The sequence below is a fragment of the Xiphophorus hellerii genome, chromosome 17 (genome assembly GCF_003331165.1).
Source record: "Xiphophorus hellerii strain 12219 chromosome 17, Xiphophorus_hellerii-4.1, whole genome shotgun sequence".
In the NCBI taxonomy this organism is placed as follows: Eukaryota; Metazoa; Chordata; class Actinopteri; order Cyprinodontiformes; family Poeciliidae; genus Xiphophorus; species Xiphophorus hellerii.
In genome coordinates this window covers 1,915,842-1,938,340 of record NC_045688.1, presented here as the reverse complement: position 1 = coordinate 1,938,340, position 22,499 = coordinate 1,915,842, and the positions used below count along the sequence as shown (strand labels likewise).

At 46.3% G+C, this 22,499-nt stretch overlaps 2 protein-coding genes across 11 annotated transcripts; one reads left to right on the top strand and one right to left on the bottom strand.

Annotated features, from left to right (window-relative positions):
* Window positions 1-145: 145 nt before the first annotated feature.
* Window positions 146-4,449, bottom strand: rtcb (RNA 2',3'-cyclic phosphate and 5'-OH ligase). Its single transcript, XM_032588921.1, has 11 exons — window positions 4,102-4,449; window positions 3,567-3,645; window positions 3,426-3,493; window positions 3,104-3,360; window positions 2,874-3,030; window positions 2,260-2,419; window positions 1,984-2,159; window positions 884-1,072; window positions 704-814; window positions 508-627; window positions 146-424 (listed from the first exon to the last, which is right to left on the bottom strand). Exons 1-11 carry the CDS (start codon window positions 4,192-4,194, stop codon window positions 317-319), a joined length of 1,518 nt encoding a protein of 505 aa, XP_032444812.1. The 5' UTR covers window positions 4,195-4,449; the 3' UTR covers window positions 146-316.
* A 1,596-nt stretch (window positions 4,450-6,045) lies between these two features.
* Window positions 6,046-21,265, top strand: LOC116736451 (protein-methionine sulfoxide oxidase mical3a-like). 10 transcript variants are annotated; one of them, XM_032588898.1, is made up of 35 exons: window positions 6,046-6,449; window positions 7,632-7,973; window positions 8,057-8,264; window positions 8,336-8,452; window positions 8,682-8,783; window positions 8,864-9,019; window positions 9,093-9,193; window positions 9,548-9,805; window positions 9,881-9,996; window positions 10,062-10,188; window positions 10,305-10,398; window positions 10,897-11,044; window positions 11,134-11,330; window positions 11,444-11,544; window positions 11,623-11,685; window positions 11,781-11,939; window positions 12,083-12,169; window positions 12,368-12,454; window positions 13,098-13,181; window positions 13,620-13,779; window positions 14,879-14,958; window positions 15,029-15,089; window positions 15,238-15,355; window positions 16,820-16,962; window positions 17,096-17,164; window positions 17,775-18,326; window positions 18,396-18,466; window positions 18,744-18,827; window positions 18,958-19,005; window positions 19,067-19,309; window positions 19,448-19,541; window positions 19,702-19,752; window positions 19,820-19,919; window positions 19,987-20,060; window positions 20,130-21,265. In XM_032588898.1, the coding sequence occupies exons 2-35, from the start codon at window positions 7,710-7,712 to the stop codon at window positions 20,303-20,305; spliced, it is 4,593 nt and encodes a 1,530-aa protein (XP_032444789.1). In that variant the 5' UTR covers window positions 6,046-6,449; window positions 7,632-7,709; the 3' UTR covers window positions 20,306-21,265. The 10 variants fall into 10 exon arrangements, 6 of the variants coding, with proteins under 6 accessions (XP_032444789.1, XP_032444790.1, XP_032444793.1 ...); XM_032588899.1 differs by having other exon boundaries at window positions 6,046-6,453; XM_032588897.1 differs by lacking the exon at window positions 6,046-6,449 and adding an exon at window positions 6,727-7,049.
* Window positions 21,266-22,499: the final 1,234 nt, after the last annotated feature.

Below are 22,499 nucleotides of genomic sequence, written 5' to 3'. Positions count from 1 at the left end.
CTGGTTATGAGGTTGAGTTGGGGTGAAGTTAGAATGAGGTTGGGGGAGGATAAGGTTAAAGGTGTGAAACCGTAGAGGTCGGGATGAAGTTGGAAAATCCTGCGGTGGATCTGGCAGGAGGATTGAAACAACGTTTATATAGTTCTGTATTATAAACGAACTTTTAAGCTTCATGTGATCGTTTTTATTTTGTAAACCAAAAACAGCTGGTCGTGGCGCAGAACCAGACTCTCAGCTTCATTTATAAACAGAAATGAACTGAACTGTTCAGAAGCAGAAAAAGGAACCAGTACAGAGTAAAGAGTCTGTAAGGTGCTCAGCCTTTGATCACAGCGATGGGCCTCAGTTTGATGGCCTTCTTGCTGATTCCTGCGTCATGACACGTGTTCACCACGTCCGTCACGTTCTTGTACGACTCTGGAGCCTGAAAGGAAACCGGATCAACAGTTTGCTTCCTCAGAGGTGTTTCTGGGAATGTTTCTGATCAAAGATCATTGTCTTCCTCACCTCCTCCATCACCAGTTTGGGAGACGCCACTCGGATGGCGATGCCCATATCGGCCAGTTTGTCCAGGACGTCCTGGAAGTCCAGATTCCTGCGGGACTTTGCTCGAGAGAGGGCGCGGCCCTGCAACAGAGAACAGGAAGTGAATCAAACATCCAGGTCCTCCCTGATGTCGGGAATCTCTTGATCAGACTCTTACCGCTCCGTGACACGTGGTGCCGAACGTTTCCGTCATTCCTTGATCGGTTCCTGTCAGGACGTAGCTGCAGGTTCCCATCGTCCCTCCGATGAGCACCGGCTGACCTGTGAGCTGAAGGAAGCAAGAATGTTTCAGAACAGCTACTAATGCCAGCGGCAGCGACGGGGGTCAGAAAAGTACCTGGTAGTCCACCGGGATCAGAGGATGGTGAGGAGGGAAGGCACGGGTGGATCCTTTCCGGTGAACCAGCAGCGTCCTCTGCTTCCCGTCCACCATGTGCTCTTCCACCTTGGCGATGTTGTGGGAGACGTCGTAGATGACGTGCATGTCCAGGTCGTCTGGCGTGGTGCCGAACACTTTGGAGAAGGCCTGGAAGACCGAATAAAGACGGACTGAGAAGATGTTTGGGCCTCTAAGTTGAACATAATATTAAAAGTGAAAGTGTTCTTCTTCCTGTAGAAATGTTCAGATTTTCAGACACTTCATCTTTCACTCTTAAGAATTGTCCTCCAACTTGAACAGGAAGTGACCTCAGAAGGTTCCATCCAATCACCATTCTGTTTTGATCTACTCCCCTTGGACCAGTTGGTCATAGTTTGTTAGTTTGGCTGGGAACAAACCCAGCTTTTCATCCTAATCCACAGGTTTGAGGTCGAACCTTTGGTAAGGTGGTTCCAGCAGCTTAGCACTGGCTCACTTCAGCCACTAAAACCCGTTCTGATTGGATCACGGCTCTGTTGGGACATCCAACTGTGCACCAGTTTCAACCAACCAGCTGTTGATTTGAAGTGCAATACAAAAAACATTTAGCTTTTAGTTAGTCATTCAAGGCTTGAGTCTTGGCAGGTTCTGGGTCGGTTGTGGACATCCTTTGCTCTGAGGTGGACCAGTTTGGGTCAGGTGTTTGAATCTTGGAGACAACTGAGTGTTCTAACAGAACAATAATCCCAACTGGACATTTTCCTGGAATGACCATCCCAAAACTCCAACTTCAACCCAAATGAAAATTTATGGACTGCAATTAAAATCCAGGTCAGTACCAGAAAACCAAATATTATAGTCTGTAAAACTTTGACACTTTGTGGAGCCGAGCAATTAACCGAATGAGAACAAACACGTTAACGATCGCGTGAGTTATTAGAAACTTTGATCAATTCCTCAGATCAGCTGGTTGTGACTAGTCAGAGCCTACCTGAACTGACCCGTTAAGGACTAGTTAACCTTCGGATAATCTAACCAAGCTGCTAGTCAGCTGGTGGGCCTCTGCCAGGTGAGCGTACCTGTCTGGTGAGGAAGGTCATGGAGGAGCGGTTGACCCAGGCGTAGTTCCCTGCAGCAGCCATTCCCTTCAGGTAGTCCTGGCCCTCCTGGGAGGTGATGCGAGCGCAGGCCAGCTGCCGGTCGTTCACTGTGATCTTATCCCGCTTCATGGCCTTCTCCATGGCAACCAGAGCATCTGTAAACAACAAACCCATTAGTGTCCTGATGAGGTCAAACCCAACTGGACCTGAGGTACTGCTGGGTGTTGACGCTGTCTTTTAGAAAACCGGGTGTACCTGTGGCGACCTGGTGTCCGAGGCCGCGGCTGCCGCTGTGGATCATCACGCACACCTGGCCCTTGTGGTCAATGCCCATCTTCTTGGCGGCATACTCGTTGTAGATCTCGTCAACCACCTGGATCTCAGCGTAGTGGTTTCCGGCCCCAAGCGTTCCCAGCTTCGTCGCAGACACAGACAGAACAGCGGTTCGTACTCGTTACTCGCAGGTAAACGGTAAATGGCCTGAACTTGTATAGCGCTTTATCAATGGGACAATGGTGGCGACTGTGGCAGGAGTTTGTCTTGCAGTCTTGGACCTACTGGTGGAGGTCAGAGGGCCCGGTGGTGCCGGTGCACGGCAGCTTCGCCTCTGTCAGTATGTAGTATAAAGCACTTCACACTACATTCAGTCATTCATCTGTATGTCCGAATGGGTCGTATCGGGCTGCCAAGCACCGGTGCCACCAACCCTCTGACCTCCACCAGCAGGCAAGGTGAGTGAAATATCTTGCTCAAGGACACAACAACAGAGGCGGACAGAGCAGAGCTTGAACCCACTGATAGCGAGGCGAACTCCTACACCGTCGCCACCATTATCCCAGTGACCTGTGGGGGTGGGGCCTGTGACGTACCTGTGGCAGGCCTCTCTTCTTGGCCTTGGACGACACCTTGTTAGGGTCAGCCTGTAGCATCCGGCCGTACTCCTCGCAGTGCTCCTTGTCCTCGGCCCAGGCGTAGCCCTCCCTCAGGGACCAGTCCACCCCCATCTCCAGAGCCTCCTCCAGATCCCTGGGGACACACAGGTGAGACAGGTGGGCAAGGCCCGGCAGGGAACCCCGCCCAATTCTGGAGAACCACTCACTTGGCTCCCATTGGGATGACTCCTTTGGAGCCGACTCCGACCGGGATGTGGTCGAACAGGGACTGGGCCAGTTGCTCCTTCACCGGCTGGACGTCCCGCTCGTCCAGGTTGGTCCTCAGGAGACGGACGCCACAGTTAATGTCAAAGCCAACGCCACCTGGAGACACTACTGCGTTTGGATCGTTCATGTCGAAGGCAGCCATGTTGCCGATGGCAAATCCGTATCCAGAGTGGACATCTGGGAGTCCGATAGACCTCTGCGGAGACATTTTAGATTAAGGTTTTGACTTGTCAAAGGTTCAAATCATTCAGTTGTACTCACATGAACGATTCCAGGCAGAGCTGCAACGTTCCCGATTTGCTTCATGGCTGGCAGAAACCCTCCAACACCTGAAGGCAACCAGAACAGGTGAGACTGAACACCTGGGAGACAGCGGGCAGCATGTCGCAGATCCAGACTCACCTCCCCCTCTGCAGGCGTTCCGGAGCTCCTCAAACATCAGCTTCTCCAGGGAATCATTCACATAGAAGACTCCTTCAACCTGAAGGGAAAAAGTCAAGGCAGATTCTGTCACACTTTTTCCTTCCACCAGTTTCCATTGTAAAGCTCAATGAAAAAATTGACATGGTTCTTATCTGTAGAGGACTTTAGACTAGAGCAGGACATTTACAGATAAACGTGAATCCTTAACGTTAGCCTAAAACAGCAGCCCAACTCTAATATCCAACATCTATATTAGCCCTTTACGAGTTCAGCAGCTGTCAGACTGGACCTTCAGGCTGAACTCTGTTCTCTGTTTGTATCATTGTAATTTTGCTTAATCAAACTGATGAAAACAAGCTTATTAAATTAAATTTTTTACAAAATTTGTCTTTATTTTGGGGTCCTCCTTCTTTCGGCTTGCTTCTTAAAGTCGGCCTGGACCCAACAGAACCCTGAGGTCCAGTTTATCTCCGACAGATCCCTCTCGGATTTTGTCGGAACCGAACCTGCTCACCTGCATGTTGGGAACAAAGCCCTTTTTGATTCTCCAGCTCGTGCTGCCCGTTTTCTCCAGAAACTGCAGCTCATCGTTGTAGCTTCGGCTCATGGTTCCGACCCAAACAGCTGCCGGTTCGACGCCACGCCGCAGGACGCAAAGCGCTACAGAAGCCGGTAAGACTCAGACTGCAGGAATGACGCAGGAAGATTTAAATGTTCTTATTAAATGATTCCGGGGTGTTTATAAGCTAATTTAAGATCGGTTCGGGTTTCCTGTAGAAATTAATCCCTCAGCGTTCCAATATTTGTGATTTTCGTCTTCTTCTCTGCTTATAAACAGTGAAGCGGTGCTTCTGATGTCTGTGGGTTATTATGCTCTGCCGCCACCTGCTGGTAAGGAAAGTCATTGCAAATTTTTATATTTATATTTGCAATATCTTTTTAAACTTAGAGGAAGGAAAGTGACTCTGGATTGAGGCTGGACTCAGGACTTTATGATTGGCTGCCGACGGACTTTTTTTCCCCTCTTTTGCGGAAATGATTTTTAAAGAGGCAGAAGGAGTTTTAAAATATTCAATGACGGGATTTTAAAATATAGAGTAGATTAATTTGCAGAAGTGGAACTCCGGAGATCCTGAGGAAAAGTTTTCCATCTGGCAGCAGGGAAATCCTGGATTTTTCTCCAAAGATGTCTGAAGACTTCAGTTCTCCTCTTAAAAGTTACATTTCCTGATTGAGGGATTTCAAAAGTACAGCAAAGTAAAAATACTCCTAAAAAAGCTAATCAAAATTCAAAATATTAAATTTGAAAGCTAAATACAGCTAGATAAATATTTATCTGGTGAATTAAATATTTAGTTTGGAAATCTTACCTTTATAAATTTGTGACAGGTATGATCGGCCAAATTAAATCAAATTATTGCTATTTTTTTACTGTGTAACTTTACAAAAGGCACCTCTAGACTACGATAAAGACGGCTTTGATTTGATTAATAAAACAATATTTGAACACAAATGTTATTTAAAAGTTCTACTAATGTGGCCTTTTGTCTAGAAGGCGACAAAAATAGTTATGGTTAATAATGTATAAACACTTTTTCACTGAGGAACTTTAAAGGTATTTGCGGTTTTAAATTGACATTTGTAATCACTGTGACTGTATAAAATAGAAATTGCTCATTTATTGCAAGGGAAGGCAAAAGCAGAGAGAAAAATGACCCCACTAGGGGGCGCGGTAAAAAAACTCTTAGTCATTTCCTCTGACAGGCTGCGGAGGATCTTTGGTTCAAAGTTGGGTCGCGGTTCCGCCTCCTCGTCCCCCGGACCCGGCCGCGGTGGGCGGGGAGTCCGGGTGGCGCCCTGCGGGTTTGGGGCTCGAACCGTTCAGGTGGGAGCTGGTTGGAGTCAGAGGCAGATTACAGGACGACCAGCCGCCCAGAACCGACTGAGTGGACCGGGCCGTGGACCGGAGAACCCGGCAGATTTAATTCTGAGGGGAAAACTGGAAACAAAAAAAAGAAAAGAGTTAGATAGCTAATTTATATTAGTTATTAAAATAAATTAAATATTAGCATGAATGTCATTAACTTTAATAAAAGATGCAATGATGAAAAGATTATTGAGCAAACAACTTCAATGACTTCTGAATATTACTTTATTGTCATATTAATATTTTCTGGTAATATTACAACTTCATTCTCGTAATATTGCGACTTTATTCTTGTATCATTTCGACTTAGTGATGGGGATGTTCCGACTTTATTTTTATTTTATTGTGACTTTACTTTACTCTCGCATCGTTATGGATATTCTCATATTATTTCATCTTTATTCTCATATTATCAGAATAACAATATGACTTTATCCTGGTAATATTATGACTTTATTCTGATGGTATTTGAGTTCATCCTGATGGTGGCGTTTTGGTGTTGTGACTCCTTACTACAACTCAGATCAGGATAAGATGGGATTGCTGCTTGGTTCTCGTTAAGCTCGTTAACTCAGATCAGAATTAGATTTCTGTTTGACACTGGTGGGCGGGGCTAATGTCTGACCACGCCCCATGACCTTTGACATTGTGGTTGTTTGTCCTGTGAGAACTGATGTGTGTGTTTGTGCGTTTCTACTACGTTATGAGGCCCCTGTGCTCCTTATGGGGCCCAAAGTTGAGTTTGTTGTGGTCGAGTAACGTCTGGGTTAAGCTTTAGAAATGAATAGAAACCAAAACAAAGTCCTTCCAGATAGAAAGGCGTAATGTGTGTGTGACAGAGAGTGTGTGTGTGACAGGGTGTGTGTGTGATTAGGGTGGATTAACAGCGAGCAGCAGCAGTCAGACGAGCTGCAGGCGGTCGGAGACGCTGACATGTGAGTACGTTTCACCCATTTTCACACTTCAAGCTGAATGTTGACCCTCAGATCTTTTCAGAACTTCTTGATCCAAATGTTAGAAAGTCGAATCTTCTCAGAGCCATGATAAAGTTAAGGTTCTGACACTGATGAGTCTTATTCAGGTAAAGATGAGTTGATCCAGTAGAACCATGTGGGTCTTGTCATGTTTTCTGTGAAGCTGGTTCTGCTGATGACCTGCAGAGATTCTCCATGTCAGTTTTCACTCTGCAGCTCCAGCAGGTCAGCGGAGGCGAAATAAGCTGACGGTTAGCTCCTGCTGTCTGGACCTGGCTGACCCGGGTCAGAGCCAACCTCTGGTTCTGATGACCAGGAGACAGCGGGCCGGCTGTGAGCTGGTGTCTGGAACGGACGGGTCGGCTGCGTGTGAGAGCGTCTTTGTTTCCGTCATGTGACCATCACAGCTGAGAGGGAAGCTTTATCTGCTTTATGCTGCTGAAAATCTCCAGATTCCTGAATGTTTGGATGTTATTCCTCTCAGTTTGGAGGTTAGAGATCCACCAGAGGAAGTTCTGGACACTGTCTGGACCAAAACCTCAGCAACTTGCCTTTTTTCAGGTGATTACTCCAATGCTGAAGCTACTTCACACAGCTGGACAGAACTTCTCCTCCATAAACCTTGGATCAGATCTGGCTCCATTCCTCTGGGACTGTTAAACTACAACTGAACTTACAGAGGAATCACTTGTAGAATGAAAACTAATTTTATGTCTTTTACGAGTATTTACAGCCTTTGACTTTTCCTCAGACCTTTTTAGGATCCCTGTTTGGCTGCAGGATTTTCGTCTGTCCAAGTCTCAAGACTTCACAAAGACCCTGAAATCTTACAAAGACTCTTCAAAGACTTTACCAAAACTCAGCAAAGACCCAAATAAGACCCTACAAACACCTCTCAAGAATCCTACCAAGAGCCCACAAAAATCTTGCAGACATCTCAAAATCCCTACATAGGATTATCTGCTTTGGCAGATTATATTACAGCAGAGTTTTAATCCAGTGTAAAGGGATTATTGGAGAGTGTTCTAAAGTTTCATTGGACTTGTCAAAATCTACTCCACACTTATTCGGAGTCACAGTGAAAAACCTAAAAGCCTTTGTCTGAAGGTTAGAAGTCTGAACTTTTCCTTCTTTACCTTTCAGCTGATGTCAGAAGAGGAGCTGGGACCCACCAACAGGTGACACCCTTCCCATGATGCCCTGCAGTCTTGAGGGATCACCATGGGAGATAAGTCTTACCCAGAATGCCAAGCTCAGGAGCTGTTTGATGAATTTGTGTCAGCATCGACCTGCAGGGCGGCGCTGCGCTGCTTCAGCCAGCTGTGCGAACATCTGCAGCTGGATCACAGCACCACCGAAAAGCCTCTCTACCAACCAATCAAACGGCGGCTCAACTACTGGAAGGCCAATGCTCTGTGGGCCAAACTGGACCGGAGGGCGGCACAGCAGGAGTACCAGAGGGGCCGGGTCTGCAGAAACATGACTGTGAGGCTTTACCGTTTTCTCTAACGATGCACTTAGACAAACTGTTTCTGATTGGTCAGCTTGTCTCCCCTCTGATTGATCAGTGTGTGATCATCGGGGCGGGGCCTTGTGGTCTCAGGACAGCAGTGGAGCTCTGCTTCATGGGAGCCCGAGTGGTAGTCCTGGAGAAAAGGGACTCGTTCTCCAGAAACAACGTGCTCCACCTTTGGCCCTTCACCATCTACGACCTGAGGGGTCTTGGGGCCAAAAAGTTCTACGGAAAGTTTTGTGCAGGCTCCATCGACCACATCAGTGAGTCTTTGGCCAGCTGGTTCTGTCTGATGATGATTATAGTGTCAAAACCACCTCTCTCCTGTGTGCAGGTATTCGCCAGCTGCAGCTTGTTCTGCTGAAGGTGGCTTTGCTCCTGGGGGCCGAAGTTCATGTCAATGTTGAGTTCAAGCAGCTGTTGGAGCCACCAGAGGACCAGCACAGAAACAGTGAGGCCAGGGAGGTAGAAGGAAGAGGGAGTAGGCAGAAAGTACAACCAACCAGTTTTCATGAAGGACACTGAAGTATCTAAAGCTTTGTAGCTGAGAAAACAGCGTCAGACTCTTGTGTTAGTTTAAGCTTTTAAATCAACTAAAAGCTGAAACGTTTAGACTGACAGGCTTGAAATTCAAGTTACATCTTTATAAATCAAACTGATCTATCTGTCCTCATGTCCAGAGGAGGGCTGGAGGATGGAGGTGAGTCCAAAGTCCCACCCAGTCAGTCAGATGGAGTTTGATGTCATCATTGGAGCAGATGGACGCAGGAACACGTTGCCAGGTTTGCAAACATTTACATCTGTCCTTCTACCGTTTATGATTGGTACAAGACCCGGATGAGGCAGATTTTCTGGTGATCAGGTTTCAGGCGTAAGGAGTTCAGGGGGAAACTGGCCATCGCCATCACAGCCAACTTCAAAAACAAAAACACCTCAGCCGAGGCCAAAGTGGAAGAGATCAGCGGAGTGGCTTTCATCTTCAACCAGAGGTTCTTTCAGCAGCTGCGGCAAGAAACTGGTTCGTCTGAACCTGCAGGTCTGACTGAGACACCTGGTCTGGAACTCAGTCTAACATAAACACCTGATTTCAGGTATTGACCTGGAGAACATTGTCTACTACAAGGACGACACACACTACTTTGTTATGACAGCAAAGAAACAGAGTCTCTTGGACAAAGGAGTAATTCTACAGGTAAGTAAAACACCTGAAGTCAATCGAGTCACTGGTGAGAGTTACCTTTAAGATACTTACAAGAAAAAATGATCACACCTGAGTAACTTTAGTGAAACATACCTGGACACGTTATTACAAGTAATAATGACATACCTGGACTGCAGGCAACAGCTCACTATGACACATGTTACTGATAATCTCACCTCAGGTCCTTCTAAAGGTAATAGAGACACAGAACAGGTAAAATCACTCACCTGTAGCCACTCCACTGGCAGTAAGCTAGGTCTGTGGTCACAAAGCAAATCATCACACCTGGAATCAGAGATCAACAGAACTTTGGGTTGAAGGTATCATAAGACTGTCCTCCTTCAGGACTTTCCAGACACAGAGCAGCTCCTCTCTCGAGGGAATGTGGACCAGGATGCTTTGCAGGCATACGCCCGTGAGGCCGCAGACTTCTCCACCAATCACCAGCTGCCAATCCTGGACTTCGCCATGAACCACTACGGTCAGCCGGACGTCGCCATGTTCGACTTTACCTGCATGTACGCATCAGAAAACGCTGCCTTGATTCGCCAGCGCCATGGACACCAGCTGCTGGTCACATTGGTTGGAGACAGTCTGCTGGAGGTGAGACAGGTGTCTTCTGGACAAAGACATGCAACCAGTCGGTCATGGTTAGAACAGATCTCTGTCTGTCTACAGCCCTTTTGGCCGATGGGGACAGGTGTGGCACGGGGGTTCCTAGCAGCTCTGGATTCAGCCTGGATGATCAGAAGTTGGGCTCAGGGTAGAGCACCACTAGATGTCCTGGCTGAGAGGTAAGAGCACACCTGGACACGATTTCTGATTTGCCTTATGATTTGACATGATCTTGTTTACCTAGGGAGAGTCTGTACCATCTGCTGCCTCAGACGACTCCAGAGAACATGCAGAAGAGCATCAGTCTGTTCACCGTAGATCCAGTGACAAGATACGTGAACATCAGCCCTCTGACCGTCACACCTGCTCAGGTGAACACGCAACAGACTGAGACGTTATTTCATGTTGCTTTATTTCATGTTGTTGTCTTTAAAATAAAAGCACTGAAAACTTTTGCCTTTCATGTTGATATTCTTTTTGTTGCCAGGTGAGACACCTGGTAGATACAGGTAGAGAGGCCGGGCTAAACACAAGTGAAAGTGATATTATCCGGCTGACTTCCCCCAGACTTTCAAGACAAGGTGACTTAACTTTCATAACCTTTGTTACTTGAATGTTCATCAATTGGCTCACTGGCACAGGTTTACCTGAGATCTGCTCACCTGGCTCCTCTTTGGTCCCACTGCCTCAATCACTGGGTCACCTGGTTTGTTTTGGCTCTGGTTGGGTTTTTAGAGGTAAACTGGTTCTTGATGAAACATCAGTTACAATCATTCTACAATGACTCCATAATCAAGTTCAGTCAGATCAGGTAGACCAGGGCCTCGCCTGGACTCAGGAACAACAGTAAGCACCAAGAGTCCAGACCTTTACCCAACGGTTAGGGCCGTTTACAGCCAGAAAAAACTGCATGGCACCATTTACCCGAGGACTCAACTGCTCTATAAGGATCCTCAATGCAGAGGTGCAGTGCTGGTTGGACATAGTTGAAGATCAACCTTAGATGCCCAAACCTTATTTGCTTTCTGAAAGTGTTACGTCTTTAATCTGTTTGGTCTCCCGTCTCATTTCCTTCTCAGAGTCCTTCTCTCAGTCCAATCAGCTGCTGACTTGGTGTCAGCAGCAGACTCATGGTTACAGAGGTGTAGCTGTTTGTGACCTGACTACTTCCTGGAAGAGTGGCCTTGCCCTTTGTGCTCTTATCCACCGATGCCAACCAGATTTGATGTAACACACTAGACAGTCATGTTTTAAGGCTTGTGATTAAAACACAGGAGACTGCTTGTGTTCTGACCTGAAACATTGTCCAACCTCAGAGACTACGACTCTCTGGACGAGTCGTCAGTGGAGGAAAACATCCGCCTCGCATTTGACGTGGCTGAGCAAGAGTTTGGGATTTCACCTCTGATGACGGTGGAAGAGATGTCGTCTGTTGGAGAACCAGACTCTCTTTCTATGGTGATGTACCTGAGTCAGTTCTACCAGCTGCACAAAGAGTCACTGCACCCTGCTGGTGAGACCGAACATTGCAACAGTTTTTACAGTTTTAATCCTAGCTGATGTGAGGTCAGATGAGTCCAGTAAACTCTGCATCAGTGAAGCAGCTGGTGTTGGTGTTTGTTTCAGGCTCTCTGAGTCAGAATGCTGATTTGAGAGCAGCTCTCTTCACTCCAGCCTCCCTCCTCAGCAGACTGGGAACCAGTCCGTCCAGGAAGAGAAACCCAAAGGTACCAGTGGCTCGTCCTCATCATGTCTGATGCATTCTGTCTCAGATTTACCGTGGTATTGACCTGTTACCTCTGCAGGAGCACAGAGACGCTCTGGGCAAAAGGAGAAGGACGAGTCCAGAGAGCGGAGAGCTGCAGGAGGTCAGCTACCTTTGGATGGATGGATGGATGGACTAAAACATTTTGAATTTTTCCATCTACAGTCTCATCATCTCTTCCTGTTTTCTGTCTTCCAGTCACGTGACCTTAATGGCGACTTTGATGAGAACTTTGTGGGCGGGACCAGCCGCTCTAGAGTTCGTCTGATGGCCAATCAGCTGCAGGCAAAGATGGACGAGGGCTCTGCGACCTGCGTGACCTCTTCGTCTTCTTCTGCTTCCGCTCTACGTCAGCAGGTGGGCGGAGTCAGGCTCTGGGCCCGCGGTGCGACTCATGATGTTTACAGGAAACAGACTGGAGCTTCCCTCCATGACGTCACCTGTCCCACATGTCAAACTAACGTCTTGTTCTCAATAATGTAATTCCACCTGATAACCAGCAGGGGGCGCCATCCAGCCTCCCTTCCTCAGAGTCTGCAGACCCCCCGCAGGCCACGCCTCCTATTCAGTCATCGTCATGGAGACCGGTAAAACCCAGTAGATTTTAAGCACAAATCCTGACATTGCGATGGGAATGTCTGATTCTTTTAGACCAGCTCATATCAGGATTCATTTTTAAAGTGAAAAGGGTGAATTATTCTGGGAGGGGAGTGAATACTAGTTACCAGCAGAACCCACTCGGTTCGGGCCGGACTCACGGTTCTGCGCTGCCCTGTCTCTGCCAGAAGAAGCGGACCCTCCAGCAGGAGCAGATGAGTTTCCGCTTCAGGGAGAGGATCAAGTCTCAGTGGGCCGCCAGCCGGGACCAGCAGGTACTGGTGCTGGACGTGACGTGACGTGACCCGGTCCGACCCACCGGGCCTCCTCTGTCTTCTGTCTCGTTGTGTCCTGTGGCTGAAACCGTCCTTAGCGCCGCATGTGACCCACAACAGCCAAACCCCATGAATGGTTCCTATTGATGGGCCCGGGAGCCTGCCGAACCGCCCTGACAGCTGGACGGGTTGCTGACTGGGCACTTTGTGCAACCGGACCCAGAAATTCCCAGAATGTTTCCACAATCAGAGTTTCAGTTCATCTGCAGCAGCTTCCAGCAAAACTGGCAGCAGAAATTCAAAAATCAGCAGCAGGAGAGTCCAGACCGGAAGTCTGACCTCAGTAAAGATGGCCGCCATTGAACTCTTTGAATTAATGGAGGATCCATCCTGATTGGCTCGTTTAGTTTGTCCTGTGAGAACAGAAACACTGATTGTGCTGCTGAAGATGGAGGACTTTAGATCAGTTAGCTGTGATGTCCCCTCATGTCGTCTCTGTCCCTTCATGTCCCCCGTCCTTTCTGTCCCCTCATGTCCCCCGTCCTTTCTGTCCCCTCATGTCCCCCGTCCTTTCTGTCCCTTCATGTCCCCTGTCCTTTCTGTCCCCTCATGTCCCCCGTCCTCTCTGTCGCTCTGTCCAAAGTGTCTTCAGATGTACACCGGTGGAGTGAGCTCACTGGCTGAGCAGATAACCAGCCGTTTTCAGCGTCAGCAGCAGAGTAGCTTGGTAAGAAGGTTTCTTCATCTTTATGTGGAATGGCCACTAGAGGGCAGGAGTGGTGCCTTCATAGAAAGTTGAGTGGAAGGAAAACCATCAGAATCATCAGATCTGCTGGAGTTAAATGCTGAACTGTTTCCCTCTGTGGTTGGATGAGCAGTCTCCAGTGGAGACTCTGGAGGAGCTGCAGAGATCCGACCTGGTTCCAGTTTGTTACAAACCAGCAGAACCTGGCAGCCTCTGGTCTGGTTCTGCTTCAGACCCAAGAAAATCTAGTTATTGATGTGGAGTATGAAGATATTACAGGGGTTTTTACTTTGTTCTTCTTTAGTCTGGGTTCTGGTTCCTTCCGTCCTCCGGTTTTTGTCTCTGTGTTGTCCTCTGGTCCTTCCCTGTCCTCCTGTCCTTACCTGTCCTCTGGTCCAATCGGTGTCTCCGTCCCTGCAGGTGTCTGTGGGAAGCGACGTCTGTTTCTTCTGCAAGCAGAAGGTTTATGTGATGGAGCGTCTGAGCGCCGAGGGGCTCTTCTTCCATCGCAGCTGCTTCCGTTGTGATTCCTGCAGCGCCCCCCTCAGGCTGGTCTCCTACAGCTACGACCAGGACGCCGGTCAGTTCACAGATGACCTCTGACCTTTTGGAAAATGTAGCTACATTTGTCGCTAGTCTTTTTTTTTTTTATAGAAGAAGGTTAGCAACAGAGTTTCTGTCCTCCTGGCCACGCCCCTCTGGGCCACGCCCCCTTCACGCCTTGGCTCTGAGTTTCCAGCAGCAGCAAAAAGACAATTTACCTGCAACATCATGAAACCACAGCTCTGCTGGTCAACATTCAGATAATCTGAGCTAAAAATAGCAACCAGTAACTGGAACATACTCTGCTGAATATGGAGAAAAACACATCAGATTTAACTTTAGACTAAAAACCAGGAAGCTCTGCTGCTGCTTCAATATTCAGAAAACACAAATTAATTCATAGATTGGATCAGTTTTATAAAAGTTCTTAACAGCGTCCCGCTGAAAACCTCCTGATCCAGACGACCACCACATGTGGAGTTCCTCAGTCTTCATAACCTTCTGCTCAGATTATCTCATCTACACTGAGGACACAAACTTATAGTTCTGTGATGAAACAAAACCACAGAATCCAAATCCAAATGTATTTATAAGGTCAAAGGTCAGGCTTAGCTGACATAATGAGGCTAACGCTACAACCATAAAGGCTGAAGATGAGCTCACTTCTGTTTTGATTCATCATCAGCTTTGTGAACTGAAGGTTCCCGTTTCCAAGGTAACAACAAACCGGGACTGTGTGGAGTATGAGGTTCAGGAACTACCGGGTCCTGACCTCTGACCTCTGCAGAGCTGGGGTCGTCCTGAACCTATCTGCAAGTATGAGCGGCAGTTTTGAGGTCCATCTGGCCCCCTGCCGCCCATGGGGCCCCATGCGGCCCATGCGGCTCCCTGTCGTCACAGCAACCCGGCAGCGGCCACATGATGCCGTCATGTGAAGGACCTCGAGTCTCTGCGCTGCAGATCTGTGTAGTTTTTATCTGACAGGATTCTTGCTGTGTGTGTGAAGCTCAGCAGCCAATGGGGGCGCGGAGGTCACATGACCTGTGTTTGTAGCAGGCATGCGGCTATAAAGGTGGGGCAGCTCCGTCCCGGCGCTGATGGACGGCTGATGACAAACTTCTTGTCTCCTGTCTCAGGAAGGTTTCGCTGCCTGCAGCATCCTGACTGCCGGCCGGCCGCTCCCAGGAAGAGAGCGACTCCCACGGGAACCTCGGCGGTGAGGAAAAACCCCGCGCCTGTTGCTGCTGCTGGTTGCTATGGTAACCATGGGCCGTCTTGTCTTGCAGCCGTCTCCGTCCTCGGCCGCGTCCCTCTCCGACTCTCTGAGCGAGCGGCGCCGGTCTTCAGGTGAGGCCGCCTCACCTGGCCACGTCAGTCTGCATACGAGTCGACACGGAGGCCGCCACTTTAAACCTCTGGATCGATGTGGGCTTTAGTGTGTGTGTGTGTGTGTGTGTGTCTGTGTGTGTGCGCGGCTGCGCTGCTGTGTCTGCAGCTGCGTCTGTGATGGCGGCGACGCCGGAGCGGATCGAGCTGGAGAACCGCAGGAAGGAGGAGGAGGTGCCGGAGGAGGTCCAGAACCGGGTCAACCTGAGCCAAGGTGTGCATGTCAGGTGAGGGTTGGAGCCGTACGGAAGTCCGACAGGAGCAAAAATATGTGTTTCTAAAGCCGCTTTAAACTGAGAAACTGAAAAAAAAAAAAAAAAAAAAGAGTCAAATTCACAGGAAAAAACTCTGGATCAAAGATATAAAAGTTTAAAATATATAATTCAGACTATTAGGATTTTCAGTCAAACCTTAACTGAAAATATGGAAAGCAATCAATGCCACACTACTTAACTGAGATTATAAATTGTAATTAAATTAAAAAGCTTTAATTATTACAAACAACTGGAAGAAATAAAAAACTGACACAAATGTTTTTATTTTACTTGTCAAATTATTGCAAACTGTAAAATAATGCCTGTCAAAAAAACTCATCAAGTGAAACTTTAACTGTTTTAACTTTAATTCAGACTTCAAATTTGAAAACTGGAACTCTGTAAAATATGGAAAAATAAATTAATCCTCTAATTTATTATTTAGTCTTACTTTCTCTTTTCAAACTTTAAATTTATGCAAAAATTAAACTTTTCATATTAATGTCTGAATTATTTCAGTATTTTAAACAGGAAATCAAACTTTTAAATGATTTTTTTTAGATATTCGGATTTTTTTTAGATATTCGGAAAACTAAGTTCCTTCTTTCTGATGTGCTGGATTTGATTTTTCTGTATGGAAATGTTTTTTTGTTTGTTTTCAGTTTTAACTGAATATTTTGATTTAAAAATCAGATAACATGAAGAAACGTTTATGCCTTACATTTTTATAAAATCTCTGAAAATAAACTGATTTTAAGTTTTTTGGGAGGATTTTCAAAGCTTTGCTGACTGTAACCAAACATCGATGTAGTTTTGCTGCTAAACCGGATTTTTCTGTTAGAAACTCAGTAAAAGTTCAATTTGAAAATAGTAAATATGAATCTGATTGTTAATGGACTTTTTAAAATTCTGAATTTAGCTTTGAAAAATTTAAATATCTGATCAGTTAATCATATCCAAGTCAGATGAATAAAAATATATATTTTGAATACTGAGGATCTTAAGAACCAAAAACATATTTATATAGAAAAGTTGTATTACTTTTTGTATCAAACAGTTCAGAGGTTGTTCAAACTTAATTATATTTTAATCAATTGAATTGCAGTAAAAATGTTTTAAATATATGGCATTTACATTTTTATTTTTAGAATATCTGAAAACTTCATAAATAAAAAGTTTTGAAAGTTGATATGAAACTCAGAATTATCCTGAGATTTCTCCTCAACAGAAACTTTATGAATACATTTTCTGGCCCACTAAATGAAATTTAATGAAAAGTAAAAAGTGAATAATATTAAATACATTTCTGCTCTCAGGTTTTGACATTGTTTTATTTCCTTATGTTGATCATTTGTCCAGTTTTTTATTTACATTAAATCTGATATTTAATGTAAATATTAATCTTCAGTAAATTGTTTGTGGGTTTCCTGCTGTCAGCTCAGAGGAAGAGGAGGATGAAGGTCCAGGCTGTGAGGAAGAGGAGGATGAAGGTCCAGGCTGTGTGACCTCACAGGAGGCGAACACTTTGAGAGAGGAAGAGGAGGAAGAGGAAGGCAGCGCTGGAGACGAGTCCAGTGACGGTGAGTTCTAGTCCGTGTGTGTGTGTGTGTGTGTGTGTGTGTGTGTGTGTGTGTGTGGGTGTGGGTGTGTGTGTGTGTGTGTAGGTGTGTGTGCCGCTTCATCGGTGTGTCTTGTGTCGCCCCCTGCTGGTAGAGGGGGAGTACAGCCCCTGGGAGACGGAGCGCCGCTCGGGTCTGTGGCTCCTGTTAGAGGAGGAAGCAGGTAGAAACCCGACCAGAACCAGAACCAGAATCCTCCAGTCTTTAGTGATGGAGTTTCTGACATGTCTGACTGGTTCCATTCTGACATTTTAACAGAAAACTGAACTTTTCTTTAGGTTTATTCTCACTTTAGCTAAAGAAATAATACGTTGAAAAAAATGCATAAAAAACTGCTTGTTTGCTTCTTTTTTATTTAATAACAATAACACTAACAGCTATAACCACAGCTATAAACATAATAATAATTATAAATACAATATGAATACACTTATTGTAATTAGATTTTATTTTATTATTATTTTTATGTCTAAATGTCATTTTTTGTCATTTTTCCCCTTTTATTTTGAAATCCTCCGGTCTCTGTTACTTCCTGTAATTTGGAGTTTTTATTTCCACCACCTTCACATTCAAATGTTCCTTTTTGTTTAATAATAATAATTTACTTGTTATTACAGTAATTAGTTTTTATTATTGTTTTATTTCTGGTTTGTCTATTTACTTGTTTTATTTTGAAATCCTCCAGCCTGTTACTTCCTGTAGTTTGGGATGTTTCAGTCTGTGTTTCTTTACTGTAGCTGATTTATAACTCCAGGTTTCCCCCTCCCCCTCAGAGTTTCCTCCTCTAGGCCCACCTGTGCAGCGAGGCTCCGCCCCCTCCTCTCTGACTCCGCCCACTGGCCCGACACCCTCCACCGCCTCCTTTGTCACCTCATCTGACTCGACCCCCGACTCTGACATCACCAAAATTCCCCTCTCACCTGTGATCGTCATGGAGACGGCAGCGCAGAAACGGCCCACAGCAGGAGGGCGGGGCCCGTTTGATGACATCACACCTGAGCTGCCCCAGAAGAAGCCGCTGCTCCAGCAGGAGGACCGGGGGGCGGAGCCAGAGGAGGAGGAGTCAGGCGGAGTGAGGCGGCGGAGCCAAAGAGATGGTCCACACCCCACCCTCCCTCTGCTTCCTGGAGGCGGAGCTCTCTTCCTCCACCTCAAGAAGCTCCGGGAGGCTCCGCCCCCTTACCAGGTGGAGCTCTGTGAGGGCGGAGCCAGAGGCCTGTTGAAGGCAGTTCTACCAGGAAACAGAAAGGAGAAGAAAAGGAGGGGCGGGACTTTACCTGCAGAGAAGTTGAGGAGGCTCCCGGCCAATCACAGCAGGAATACAGGTGATGATGCAATAACAAAGAATGATGTCACAGTGATGATGTAATGACACTACTTCCTGTGTCCCCAAGTCACAGGAGAGGAGTCGACTCTGGAGTCTTCAAGGCTGCTGCAGAGATGTTCGCTAAAACCCGGAAACAATGTGAGATCACCTGACACAAACCGGCCAATCGGAGACAAGATCACTGAACACATTAAAAATCAGTCAATCAGAGACAAGTAAACAATAAAAATCAGCCAATTTTAACAGCTTGTAACACAATAGGAACAGAAAGTGGGCGGAGTCAAATCTCTGCCTCCACCAGTTGGCAGAGGGATCAGGCTAATACCTGGATTAACACAGACTCCAGTAATATAAATGATGTCGAGCAGACTGTGGATCAGACTAATACCTGGAGTGTGATGTTCTGGTCTTCCAGTTGCAGTTGCAGTTGTTCGACCTCGTGTCTGAACTGCAGAAAGTTTCCATGGAGGAAGAGGAGGCTGAAGAGGAGAACCAGCAGGTAAGGACCGAGCGTCGGTTTGGTTGGAAACGGTCTCAGCCGAACCTGAAACCTTCCTTAGTCCGAGAGGTTCCGCTAGCTGGCTAACGCCTTCCGGTTCTGCTTACGTCCACTTCCGGTCTGTCTGCAGGTCTACGTCCCTCATGCGCTGGCCTTCAGGCGGTCGTATGGAGACAAGGTAAGACTCACCTGTCCTGCTAGCGATGCTGTGTCCAGGTGTGAGCCGCCATTTGTTTCAGATTAAGAAGCGCGTGAGGGACAGCGTCCTGGACTCGGATGGACAGTCTTCCTGTCCCACGGAGGTTCTGGGCGTCCTGGTCCCGCCCAAAGAGCCGTCCAGCCTCAGCGTGAGGGAGACCATGTTCCAGAAACAGGAAGGGGACGAAGACGGAGATCTGGACGCCAAAATCACCCGCCGCGTCCAGAGAGCGGCCAGGAGGCAGGCCAAGAAGGAGCAGCTGAAGAGGCTGCACAAGGCCCAGGTGAGTTTATCTGAGGACAGGTGAGTTTGGGTGAGGACAGGTGAGTTTGGGTGAGGACAGGTGAGTTTGGGTGAGGACAGGTGAGTTTGGGTGAGGACAGGTGAGGTCCAGACGGTGATCCCGTTCCGTCTGCTTCAGATGATCCAGCGGCAGCTGCAGCAGGTGGAGGTGAAGCAGAGAGAGCTGGAGGAGAGAGGAGTGATGGTGGAGAAAGCTCTGCGAGGAGAAGCAGGTGAGCCAGGCAGTAGAACACATCTGAACACACACCCTGAACACACACCTGGGTTTAAATAAAACCCAAAGTAAACCCGACCAGAACCAGCAGCTTCTACCTGAACTCACCTGAATCTAAACAAACCCGATCCTGAACTCTTGGTTCTGGTTCTTGTCAGACTACTGGGAGGACTCCAGCCACGGTCCAGACACGGAGCTTCACCTGGGAGGTGAGTGTCTGTTACCTGTAGTGTTTCCATGACGACGGAGCCTGATGTGGTTCTGCTGCCACTGCAGGACTGGGCAAACTGGACAACCTGGTTCTGATGCAGCAGTGGTTCCGACTGGTCCAGCAGAAGAACTCTCTGGTCCGATACGAGTCGGAACTCATGATCTTGTGAGTATGTGAGCAGATTCGGATCGGAACCGGGTCGGGTCAGAACTGAAGGCGGTTCTGCTTTCAGCGCTCGGGAGCTGCAGCTGGAGGACCGACAGAGCTGCCTGCAGCAGGAGCTGAGGGAGCGGATGGCCGTGGACGGTGAGGCGACCCGAACAGAACCGGGTTCCGACCCGGACGGGCCACAGTCTGACCGGCTCAATGTTTCAGATCACCTGAAGGGCGAGGAGCAGCTGGACGAGGAGCGGCGGATCCTGGAGGAGATGCTGGAGGTGGTGGAGCAGCGCGACGCCCTGGTGGAGCTGCTGGAGGAGCAGCGCCTACTGGACCGCCAGCAGGACCAGAACCTGGAGGTTCTGCTGGCCGGGGCGCTCAGCTGGGCCTGACGGAACCGGACCAGAACCTGGGGGTTCTGCTTCAGATTTCAGACGATCTGCAATATCAATAATCAAACTGATTCCTGAAGATTTTTGATCCAAATAATCTGAACAATAACTTAAAAACTAATCCACTGGAATTATGAAGGATTGTTAAAAAAGAAAAATTAAGTTCTTTTAACTGGTGATTATAAAATAAAAACCAAAACTAATTAATCAGTTGCGTTAACTAAGAAAGATGAAATCATAAAAACTGCGTTAATCTGCTGAATACGTCCTGGTTTGATTCTAAAAAAGATTTAATCCAATTTTACTGATGAGTTGAATTTTAAATTGTGAATTAAAAACATTGCAAAGGTTTTTTTTAAATTCAAATAAAAAACGTGGAATTATAAATATATCAAAACACTGAAAACTTGAACGATAGCCTTTAAGTTTTGAAAAAAGGTAAGAATGTATTAAAATATAAAGATCTTAACAAATGTGAAAAAAAGAATTACTTTAAAAGATTTATTTAAATAAATCTGAATATGGTTTTTAAACATTAACAGAATAATCCCTGGCTATTGGAAACATAAAATAATTGAAAATTAAACTGTAAAAATGTAACAAATATGTACAATAAATAAAACTGTTATTTTTAAACTACAGTATAAAACTGATGTTTTAAATATGTAAAATTACAAAACCATCCATAAGATAAAAAGGACAAATAATCCCAGATTATTCCAGTTATTTTGGGATTAAACTGCAGATTAATAGTCTGAGTTTCTTCATTCGTCACCATGGTAACCCACAGTATTATGGGATGAGCCAGCTGATGGTCATGTGACCTGAACTCAGCTTCCTGCAGAACCGAATTATTCTGATCACCGTCTGCCTTATTTCCTCAGCAGGTCTTGTAACTCTCTCTGATGTCACTTCCTGTGTTTAATAAAAACTGATTTTCGAGTGTTAAGAGAAACTTCACTGAGTGTCGGGTTCCGTCATCTAGAACCGGATTTAAAATGCAAAGACTGAAAACGCTTCGCCTGCTTCCTGCGGCTGGACGGGTTCTTCACTTCCTGCCGACTACAATCAGTTTTAGTTCAAACTAGTTTCTGCTACATTTAGGTCCAGATTTTCAATTTGCCGTGTTTTTAAACCTTTTTAAATGATAAAGTTGGAAGAAAGTCCAAAGTATTTTGCTCTGCGTCGCCTTGGTGACGGGCGTCTCCGTGCGGATGCTAACTCTGCTAACAGGCTCAGACATCTTCCACTCTGAGCTGGTTGGAAATAACCGGGCCCAGTCGCAGCCGTGGGGAACTCCTGATGCTCCGGAGGATTCTGACCTTTAGAACATCAAGTAGTTCAGTGTTTTTCTTACCTTGCGTGTTTGAAGGCGTCTCCAGGCTGTTTCCTTGGTGATCATGTGTCACCTGACCTGCTCAGGTGTGTCCAATTAACCTCTGAACTCTGACCTCTGGAACCAGCGGCTTCACATTAATCATCCAAAATATTTGAGTTGTATGTTCTTTGGATCCAGTTTGGATGTTTTTATGAAACAAAGTTGATGGGAAAATGTCTAAGGACTAACTCTGTGGTTCATGTGAACTCTAGAAACGTTTCCTCACTTCCTCCTGATGAACAAACTCAGAATGTCATTTATCGTTTCTTGTTGCTTCACGCCAACGGGAAGCTGATGGTGAAACACGAGCTGGTAACTTTTACCTGTTCATCTTCGCTCTGCTCAGACATTAAAACCCAGAACGCCTCCATCACCACAGCATGACGCTGCCACCGCCGTGACTCACTGGGCTCTGAACACAAACTTCAGTCAAAGTTTTTGTTTGGGCCCAAAATCTTTTCCTGACTGAAAAAATAGTTTCCAACCCTATAAAAAAAACCTTAAGAAATATTCCTGATTATTTTTCAGACGTTCTTCTGTGAATATTTAGTGAAATTATTGCTAAAACACAAAACCTTAAAACTATGTCTAGTTTCTAATAGAAAAAGCCAAAATTAATTTACAAATAACAAATAGCTTGCTTTAACGTAATTTCTTAACATTGATCCAAAAGTGAAATAATCTGTCAGTAGAACTAAACATTTTCCCATATAAGTAAAAATGGTAGATTATTGTTTTAAGTTAATGTTAAGGAGTTATTAACAGCTGAAAAGTTATCTCTAACTTAGTTTTGTCTTAAGTTCATTCAAGAGTTTT